This window comes from Argentina silus (genome assembly GCF_951799395.1).
Source record: "Argentina silus genome assembly, chromosome: 8".
Lineage (NCBI taxonomy): Eukaryota > Metazoa > Chordata > Actinopteri > Argentiniformes > Argentinidae > Argentina > Argentina silus.
This window is the reverse complement of record NC_139662.1, coordinates 8,788,098-8,799,063: the sequence shown is the minus strand read 5'-3', so window position 1 is coordinate 8,799,063 and position 10,966 is coordinate 8,788,098. Positions and strand designations below refer to the sequence as shown.

The following is a 10,966-nucleotide window of genomic DNA, read 5'->3' as shown; positions in this document are numbered from 1 at the left end:
GTTGTGATGGTGGCAGCAGTTACGTCATGTCATCGTCGCCACTCCCATTTCTAAGGGTGAAAGTGCGTGTCCTGCTGTAAATTTAACGTTACCTAATGGATCAATTTGTAATTCTCTAGTACGATAACTTTATATGCATATGTTAGAACATTTCCATGAGAAAAAGCTACCCAAAATAAGCCCAAATCACAAAATAATGACAGCAAGATTAGCCTTCTTTCAACAAGAATGTCGCTGCGACATGGAAATAATGGAAATGGGAAATAAAGAAAATAACAAAAGAGGCGCAATAATTTTGTCATTTATATATCACACCAGCGTGTGTGTGTGTGTGTGTGTGTGTGTGTGTGTGTGTGTGTGCGTGTGTCGGTCGGTCGGTCGGTCGGTCTGTCTCTGTGTGTGCCTGTGTGTGCATGAGCAATGTTGTTCTTATTTGAATACATCCATAGGGAACTGGGTCTTCTTGTAAAGTCATATGTTTCTACTCTTCCTGAGGCACTTTCAAATGATTATGCTAGCATTCACTTTACTTCACATCAATCAACCGTATCTATGGCCCTATTGTGCATCAGTATATGTGTATGGGTGATCGTTGATAGCTCATTCAAGCATCTTTTCGAAGAATTGTTCAGTATTGTTTAGGTGAGAGCTAGCAAATTAATGATAGCTTGGAATTTATTTCAGCTTTAATGATAGAGAATAATCATGGTTTAACTGAGCACAAGCTTTTTATGGGGCTAATTAAAGATTCAAAAATCTCAGCTCTTCCTTTGAGCTCCATGGTAATACACAACAAATGCATGCAAATGTCAGAGCCTGCCAGCTGGCAAGAAGAATATGGGGGGAAATCACCAAGGACAGAAAACTTGTATTATTGCAAATTAAGTGGAGTTTATATAGTACAAATTACATTGGTCAGCATAGGACGAAGATAATGTATTCTTGAGTAAGAATTATGTCATCCCTGGAAGTGATATGTCATGAAACATCATGGTGCAATATTTTAAAAACTAGGCTTAAATGTACAATCATAAATAACTAAACAGATTTACACATATGCCATGTGCATTACCTTAATTTTGTTCAGGGCCAAGTGAAGGGGAATATTGCACAAATATTGAACAAAACATCTATTTGTGGCTATTTTCTATAGACGCACTTCCCCTTTAAGGCAGCCATGGCTCCTCTCAAGTCGAGACCGACATTTTTCAATGCAAGATTTTTCTTGCATAAATTATGTTCATGACGTAGTGTAAAAGGCCAAATTTGTTGTAATTTTGCTGGACTTTCTGCAGAAGTCGGATTTGACGTGATACCTTGAGGAATATTTAGCAGATCTGAGATGTTGTACAGAGGAGATCGTCATTAAATATACAGAACAAGATCCTCACGTTGCCAGCCCTCCTCCTTATCAATGCAAATACCTCTTTTGTGTGCAGCCATAGCTGTCTGGAAGCTGTGAGATGAATTTTTAATTATGTGTGACTAAAACAAACTGTAACAAAGCTTTTTAAAAGGGCTGACGCGCAGAAAATAAGACACATTTACGGTAAGTTGTTAACATATTATGGTTTCATTTGAAGTCTGCCGATCGCTTATCGCGACGAAATGGCGTTAGGAAATGAGTTTTTGGTTAATATGCAATGCTCTTAATTAGCATAATTTATATATTTATGATAAAGAGAGGGAAATACATAACGTTCAGTCCCTAGGCATGGAACTGGGGATGATCTTTGTCGTTGCATATTTGAGGGTAACATCGTGTCCTGAAATAAGTAGCCTTGGCGGCGTGACTTTTATTGGATCTAGGATGGGGGTGGGGTGCTGATCACCACCTGCTGAAGTTTTGACAGATTTATATTTCTGGGGTGCTGGGGTGTGCCGCGCTTTTCGACCAACCGTTTTTGATGTTACGCTAGGTTTTTAGAACCACGGAGAATCGACTGTCAGCTGTAAATGCATCCAATAAGCAAGACATTCGGGGATCATAGGAGGCCTAGAGGCCGCTCACAAACATCATCAGTCTGGCTGTCCTTGGAGTGTCATATTTACTGTTGACGTTATAGAAGGGCAATGAACATAAACAATTAAGTCATTGCCCATCCCTTTGGCATCATCATACCTCAACACTGAGTCACTTAGCCCACTATGGTGGGAGTGTGGCTTATATGCTTTGCTCATGGGTGATCATACGTTTTTATCCCCTTTTATCGCAGTGCAATAAAGTTATTTTTCAGAGGCTATGCTATACATTGCCCCTATTAATCGTCACACTTATCGAGTAGGCTACCGTAGTAGCATCAACCAGATATTCAAGGTAAAGGGCTCTGTAAACTCAGCACTAGATAGTTTTCACATTTTGATAAACCTTGCTAGTCTTGATCGGGTTATTGTCTCTGTTCATTCACTTAGAATGCCAGGAGGACAGTGACTGCTTGGTGGTGACAGCACTGAACCATGGACCCCCAGGATCTCCCTAATGATGCTCCCCTCACTGTCAATGAACAGGTATCAGTTTCTACACAGTCAGTCAACACTTTACCTGATGCCAGATCAGATAGCCTACAGTATGCCCATCTGTCCAAAAACTCTGTGTTGCCTCTACTTCATGGTCTAACTTCCACTGTCATTAGCGATCACCACCACCATGTCCACCCTATATCATATATTTGGAATGATTAACTGCATACAGTGATTCATTTTGAGGTTGATATTAATATTCAGTGATTTGTCATTCATTAATACCCTCTATCCTCTACACTCTGTCATGCTTATTGATTAATTGTGGATTTCCACTCTGGCTATGTCCTTTACATCCATAGTCAGTAAACAAAAGCAATGTATTTCATGAATGACAGAGGAGCTTTCAGAAAGCATTGCTTGGGCTGCTTGTTGGCTGATGCTCATATTGTTGTTTCGGTGTCCTCTTGTTTTTCATCTGTGTGCTTTTTTTTGGTTTGGTTCATTGTGTCCTAACATGTGCTTGGCCTCTCTGTTCTCCTTAGCCATTCACTGTCTGACTGCAGAAGTCTTTTTTCAGCCATTAGGTTCCTGCACTTTGAAATTCCCTGCCAAAGAGAACCAGGTATGCATCCACTCTTCTCCTGCATTGTCTCTCTGCACATCGCCCTCCAGCTCTGGTTGGCTCTCTGCCTTTCCTCCAGGTCTTTCATTGCCGCATCCACTCATTAATCATGTGTTGCTTTGGTTGGGGATGTACTGTATTAAATGATGTGATCATTCATGAGAATGGATGGGGAATGATAGGATAGGGAATGGCTGACTGGTATGACCACCATTATTCATAAGAGTTACATGGCATACTTTTGCTGTTGTCAGTAACAGAGACTGGATAGTTAGGTGACGATGAGATCATTAGAACTCCATCATGCATTGGAGTAAAGCTGAGCCTACTGTAGATATGGTTAAGCCTTAGTCACATAGTTAGAATGTGATTATACCCCTGGACTTGACCCTCTTACTTGTCACCACTGGGAAGAAAACCATCCACGCGGGTGAGAATAGACGATGAGTCATGTTGTATTTTGTAGTCGCATGAATTGGTCTTGTCTTGTACTTTCCCACTGCTGTGCAGGTGATTGTGATGTCAGGCCATGAGACAATCCGTGTCCTGGAGGTGGAGGTCGATGCATCTCTTCCACCCTCAGTGCCCGATGGGAGGACTGATTCTGGGGCTGAGGAGGGGGGTAACTTGGCTCCGGAGGCCAGCACACAGGACAGCCCGACAGCACCCCACAGCACAGGGGGAGTAGGTGAGCCCTTTGGTGAATAGGTTTGACTCCATTCAAGACAGGTTACCCTGTCATCTACTGCTGTGATACCAACTTATCCTTTGAGTAGTAATAATAAATCAGAATTCTTTTATTTGGCCAAGTATATTTGCACATACAGGACATTGACTTAGTGAGGTTGGTGCATGGGACAACAAAACAAAACAATATATAGGCAAATATTAACAACAAATTTACAAAATAGCAAGATATTAATAAAATAGCAATAACAAATTTACAAAATAGAACAATAAAACATTACATTTTGTAGGCTGTGCGCAATAAGTGGCGAAGTGGCAATAATACATTTATTTATAGAGCATTTTCGTACAGAGACTGCAGCTCAAAGTGCTGTACATTAGATTAGATTAGATTAGATTAGATTCAACTTTATTGTCATTGTGCAGAGTACAAGTACAGAGACAACGAAATGCAGTTAGCGTCTAACCAGAAGTGCAAAATAGCAGAAAGTGCAATGAACAGTATTTACAGGTAGTGCAATATATGATCAGTAGTAGTGCAGTATAATATAGTATATATAAGCAGTATAATATAGCAGTGCAGTATAGCAGTATGTGAGTAGCAGTAGCATTATAGCAGAATAAATAGTTACAGTATGAGCAGTGTAGCAGCATATGAGCTGTATGGGTAATGCAGTCTAGCAGTATATATGTATTAACAGTAACATGAGGTAGATGCAGAATAAATATAAATATGGAATGCCGTATAAACAAGTATGTACAGTATAAAATAAAAATCTAAGAAACAATAGTACAATAGAAGGAAAGTGAATATAGGAAAACAATAAATAAACAGCAGTAGCCTACATGTTAACATGATACAAGCAATGGTAATAGATAATTAAAGCACAATTCAAGTAAAACCCAAACAATACAGACCAATAGTGAAATAGAAAGCCGTCTCTTTCTTTGTTTTATATTCAAACACACATACACACACACACACACACACACACACACACACACACACACACACACACACACACACACACAGGACACAGAGGGCAATAAAAGAGAAGATGAATGTGTACCTTAGTCAAATAACAGGTCTTGTGGTGGGAGTTTGCCATAAACAAGTAGTAATTGACATTGAGAAGAGAAAGATGTAGAAATGATTGCAGTTGGTGTTCGGAGCTCTTCTTCTTTTTAAAAAAAAAAAAAAAAAATGTGATGATGCAACACTGGCAGTAAGTTCAGTAACTACAACAGTAAGTTTAGTAACTACAACACTGGCAGTAAGTTCAAATGCTATCTGTCTGTCCTGTTAAGTGCTAGGTGACCAGTTGGTGTCTGTGGAAGCTGCCACCACCGCTGTCCAGAACCTGGCTTCAGCTGTTCCCATCAGTGTGTCCCTGTCCCAGCCCCAGGCCACCATGCCCATAACTGTGCAGGGCTGTCCACAGGTGAGAATGTGACATCTCTATACAACCCCTTCTTGTTTGTATACTATATATCCAATTGCCTTTAAGTCTTCTAGGCAGAGGCTATATCGGTCAGTTGAAACAACTGCATTTGGGTGATTTTTTTTTACCCCATCCCATGTGAATTAATGCCCTGCTCTGCTCTGCTGCATTTTCTGCTTAACTAAATGCCCACATAGGCCAATTGTGACTTGTTATGTTTTTCTTTTCCTTCTCCTATCCCATGCATCACACTGGCCTGTGACTGTGTACCTCACTTCTCCCTCTCCCCCTACTCTAGGTCCTAACCCAGGACAGCCTGGCCAGTCTGATGACAGGGATGATGGCCCAGACAGGGTCCCTGGGCCAGCCTCTGCTTATCCCCATCAGCATGGCAGGGTCCATGGGGGGCCAGGGAGGGCTGGCTGTGCTTACCTTCCCCAACTCCAATGTGGCAACCCTACCTGGGTTTGCAGCTGCTAGCCCGACCGGAGGCCTCCTCAAACTACCCTATGGCCTGCAAGGTAAGACATGGTGTATCATAGACGCACACGTGTGTGTGTGTGTGTGTGTGTGTGTGTGTATGAGTGTGTGTGTGTGTGTGTGTATATATGTGTGTGTGTGTGTGTGCGCATGTGCGTGTGTCTTGAAGCACACAAACAAGCAATGTTCAATGACCTGTTAATTAAGTCACGTGTGTGTGTGTGTGCGCGTGAACATTGCTTGTTTGAACATTGCTTGTTTGTGTGCTTCAAGACCTAAAGCTTAAACATTAGCTCATAGAGTGAACATTACAGTTACAGTCAAAGTTACTCCTCATGCGAGTTCACCAAAACACTTCTGTTCTCTCCTTTCCCAGCGGCCACGGTGCTGAACTCTGTCCAGCCCCAGCTACACACGGCTGCACAAACAGTTTTCCAGCCCCAGACGGCCTCTCTACAGTCAGTCCAGGCAGCAGTGCAGCAGGTGCAGCAAACGCAGGTGACCAGTGCACAGGTGACTGCTGCCCAGCTAGCCTCGGCCATGCCAACCGCCTCTCAGCCAAATGTGTCTGTAGCGACACTCCAGACTGCAGGACTCTCCATCAACCCTGCCATTGTAAGAATGTCTATGTGTATCTTGTATGTCTGCGCATGTGAGTTAATGTGATGTGATGTGTGTGTGTATTTGTTTGTATGTCCCATACGTGTGTGTTTGGACTGCTGGTTGCTGGGCTATGTATTTAACTTCATGGTCATGGGCTAGATTCTCAGATTTAGGCATGTCTGTGTCTACCTTGAGCAAAGAATTTACTGTGGCCTTGGTACAGAACAGAGCTCATATTCAAAATGATGACATTATCAATAGTATAGTAACACAAAAGTATTTTTTGATGTTCTGAACGCATCCGTTTGCGTGTCTGTTTTCAGTTTAGTGCTGCGTCTCTGGGAGCCCAACCCCAGTTCATCAGCTCCCTCACTTCCACTCCCATCTTTACCAACGCCATGTCCGGCATCACCAGCCAGATCATCACCAACGCACAGGGACAGGTGGGTTACAAACCTAACTAGCAAGCAAACATACACATAGTGATAATAACACACTCAATTTGCATAGCACCTTGTTTGAAGCGCAACATATTTGACAAAAACGCCACATGAGAAACAGTAATTCACAAAAACCTATATTTTCTCTATGTTTCATATATACTGTATGACCAATAGCTACATGCCCAGGCTCATCCTCTCTCCTCTGGTCACCAGGTGATAGGAACGCTCCCCCTCCTGTTGAACCCAGGCTCTCTGACTGGAGGTGCTGCCACTCAAGCTCTGAATCTCCAGGGACTTCAGGGACTTCAGGGACTACAGGGGCTACAAGGACTACAAGGACTACAGGGTCTTCAGGTCCAGACTGTCGCCCCACAGCTGGTCTTCAACACCCAGGGCCAAATCATTGCCACCATTGGGAATGGAGCTGCTTCAGTTCCCACCTCTGCCGCTGTCCTTCCCAAGCCTACGGCTCCTCTGACACTCTCCAAGCCCAGCAGTCAGGTACCCCTATCAATGCATCACTCCTTAAATGTCTGCTTGCAAGAGTGTTTAGTTAATAATATAATAATAATATATGCCATTTAGCTGAGGCTTTTATCCAAAGCGACTTACATTGCAGTGAGTACATACATTTTTCAGTATATATGGTCCCAGCGGGAATCAAACCCACAACCTAAGCGTTGTTAGCACAATGCTCTACCCACTGAGCCACAGAGGACCAGTTAGTTAGTTTTCAGGTTTGCAATGAGATGAAATAAAGATGTGACAGTCGATGTCTTTTGGAGTGGGTCCTTTATTTGATGTTACAAAGAAATTATGTTTCAGGCTAGCAGGTGATCTCTCTCTCTCTGAGTCTCATCTCCCAGAGAAAATATATAGACTTGCAATGGAATTTGTTCTTGGAGGCTACAGGTCCTAGGCCCCCCTTTCCCTAGCATCTGATGTTATGTCTCTGCGTTGTGTACTGGATACGAATGATGTTTCACTAGGTAAAAGGTGAGAGGCCCATAGAATATTATACAATTCCAATAACAGTGGACTAGACTAGAGAAAGCGCTTATGGTTTTGATGAACATCTGTTTAATCTCATCAGATGTAATCATTACACCTTGAAATTCCCTTCCAGGCTCCGGTAACAACAGTTACACAGTCTCCTGTGGTCATTGCCCCTCAGCCCTCCGCAATGAAGACCGTCACCTCACTCTCCTCCTCGGCCCCTCTCACCTGCGGGGACACGCCCACTGTGGGCCAGCTAGTCAGCAGTAGGTGCATTCACTCACTGGCATCTCCACTCCAAATATAGATCTTTTGTAAGTAGGTGGATTATGTTTTTTATCTGGTCTGTTTCTGTCTTTAGAGCCCCAGCAAGGGGTCAGCGATGAGGAGGGCATTAATCTGGAGGAAATCAGAGAGTTTGCCAAGAACTTCAAGATCCGCCGGCTCTCCCTCGGGCTAACGCAGACACAAGTGGGCCAGGCGCTGACGGTTACAGAGGGTCCAGCTTACAGCCAGTCTGCCATCTGCAGGTAAAGTCCTGTGTCCTACTGGGTGGTGGGTGTAGTACACCACAGTAAAGTAGTGTCTTAAAATCGGTTCTCACAATTGTGATGAATAGGTTGCTAATAGGTTGGTATGCTATGGACATTATCATGACACTAATAACTAAATCACAGGCAAGTAGCTCTGACAAAAACAAATATCTAGTTGGAAAGTTGGGGGTCAATTATGGTGGACCAAGTGGATCAGAAACTACTGTGTCATTAGTTGAATGTAGTTACTCTCGTGTTGCCTCCTTCAGGTTCGAGAAGCTGGACATTACACCTAAGAGTGCTCAGAAGCTGAAGCCCGTTCTAGAACGGTGGCTGGCGGAAGCTGAGCTGTGGAACCAGAAGGGCCAGCAGAACTTAATGGAGTTTGTGGGCGGGGAGCCATCCAAGAAACGCAAGCGACGCACCAGCTTCACCCCGCAGGCCATCGAAGTGCTCAACACTTACTTTGAGAAGAATGCCCTGCCCACAGGCCAGGAGATTACGGAAATGGCTAAGGAGCTCAACTATGACCGTGAGGTTGTGCGCGTGTGGTTCTGCAACCGGCGGCAGACGCTGAAAAACACCAGCAAGATCAATGTTTTTCAGGTTCAGCAGTGAGGATGTGCAAGTGGCAGTTGTCCACTCCAGACGTTGAGTGGACAGGATAGAACTAAGGACTATGTTTTGTAAAGATACTTGATCAACCCTACTCGTTTGGAAGTTATATGGACTGTGGAGGAAAATGAAGGAAATGGCACTTGAATTGAGTCTTATGATATGAACATAGACTACTGACTACACAAGTCATCACCATATTTTTGAGGTGTTTGTACAGTATGTGTGTGTGCGGGAGAAAGAGAGAAATTGCATGTGAAACAGGCTGAGGATTAATGTTCTATCCTGTGTTATCATTTTTTGACAACCTTTTCTTTAATCATTTATTGGTACTGTACACCATGCCATACTGTAAAACAGTGGGTGGAATTTGATACGAGTGGTTTTATACACTTACAATACAATTTTGTAAGTGACTGTGTATAGATTTTGGGGCAAAAGCCTCTTAAATGTTTGGCCACATGACATTGTTACAGTTGTACAATGGCAGACGTTACTCTGATATTCTATTGTGCTGGTGCCACCAAAATTGGTTTGAAGTTTGTACCTCCTTATTCAGTTTGTATCGTTATAATTGTGTGTGTGTGTGTGTGTGTGTGTGTGTGTGTGTGTGTGTGTGTGTGAGCGCGCGCGCGCGCGCACATGTGTGAGTATGTGTGAGTATCCCACTTTAAGGAAGTATTCTGAGTCAGAAAATTCAATGCCCCCAAGGTACAGGTTGTAATTTGGCTGAGTTCATCTGTAAAACCATGTGTACATCTATTGTTTTAAATAGTAAACAGATGACAGTCCCAACCCCTTGAAAAGGGTCTAATACCTTACCATGTGTTTCCAGGTGAACACAACATAAGGGGACATTTTTGTCTCAAGGCACGACAAGTGATTTCTTATTATCTGAGAGGAAATTACCTGATGGAATGTTTTTATCATTGTTGGTCCATAAGCTGGCCATACATAGTGAGAGAAGTTTTAAAATATGCCTGCTTCAGGAGAGTCTGGCCTCAATTGTGCATGGAGGATACTTAGCTAAAATAAAACTAAATCAAATTTAATCAAATTGATTAATTGAGTAAAATATGTTTGAATTCATCAATTAATTCATGTATTATAGTTATTGTTATAATCCTTTGACTAATTACTGCAAGTGCAGGACAAGTCCACCTCTGCGCAAACTGATTCTCGACTCAAAAATAGAATGGTTATTTAGGACAAACTAGCCCTTATAACTTCATAATTCTTTGCACTTTAGGGACTGTGGGCAAAGCACTGTGGTCCCGTATGTAGTCTGTGCATTGTCAGGTTCCTGATGAGGAAGTACATTTGGGTTGCAACTTGAGTTCTGCAGGCTGAAGGTCTGTTTGTCCCAGGGCTTGTTTGAGATGCTGATGAAAAAGCAGTCAAGGTGCATCATATAGGCTCGTAAAAGCTGGAGTCCTGTATTAATTGTGGAAAGTTAGTATGTTTAAATCAAGGATGTCCCCCAATCGTTTTTTTTTTCTTCTGTATAATCAGCAGATTTGGAAAATGTGGCAAACAGGTTGACAAAATAACCAAACAATCAAACGTAAGTGAGTAATAACTATCAAATTTGTGCTGGGCTTAGGATGGGGGGGAGGCTGCTATTAAGATAGGTATGATGAAAGGAGAAGAAACAAGTATAATTGTTCATTTGCTATGCATATTCATATTCTTATGTTTGTCTTTATCTTTGATATGCCATGTTTAACAGTGCAATTCTTTTTTTCTCATGAATGCCTTTTTAGATTAAGATTATGTTTTCAGAGCATAAATAACCGATAAATTAAGTCTGTTTTATATTGTTTTATGTTTTAATACAGACATGTTCAGAATACTGAACAATAACAAACATTTGGGGCCATCATTGTTCCATAATTCTGATATGACAGTTGAAAACTGAATGCAAATGCAACACACAAGCATTCACATGTACACACATGGTTAAGGCTACAGGTATATCATTTTATTCATGTTGAGCTTGGTGAAAAATATGAACTCTTTTTGTACAAGGTGTGTAGTAGTAAATAAAACCAGTCTTAAACCTGAGTGGATTCTGTGTGAGGT

The 10,966-nt window shown here is 42.2% G+C and overlaps 1 protein-coding gene across 2 annotated transcripts; it reads left to right on the top strand.

The window, feature by feature from the left end:
• Positions 1-1,270: 1,270 nt before the first annotated feature.
• pou6f1 (POU class 6 homeobox 1) lies at positions 1,271-10,939 on the top strand (the record flags this gene model as incomplete). Of its 2 annotated transcripts, XM_083675611.1 has the most annotated exons (12): positions 1,271-1,549; positions 2,413-2,508; positions 3,041-3,085; positions 3,596-3,785; positions 5,081-5,214; positions 5,513-5,735; positions 6,071-6,309; positions 6,621-6,740; positions 6,954-7,241; positions 7,867-8,002; positions 8,098-8,266; positions 8,539-10,939. In XM_083675611.1, 11 exons carry the CDS (start codon positions 2,458-2,460, stop codon positions 8,885-8,887), a joined length of 1,944 nt encoding a protein of 647 aa, XP_083531737.1. In that variant the 3' UTR covers positions 8,888-10,939. The 2 variants fall into 2 exon arrangements, with proteins under 2 accessions (XP_083531737.1, XP_083531738.1); XM_083675612.1 differs by lacking the exons at positions 1,271-1,549; positions 2,413-2,508 and having other exon boundaries at positions 2,978-3,085; positions 3,596-3,773.
• Positions 10,940-10,966: the final 27 nt, after the last annotated feature.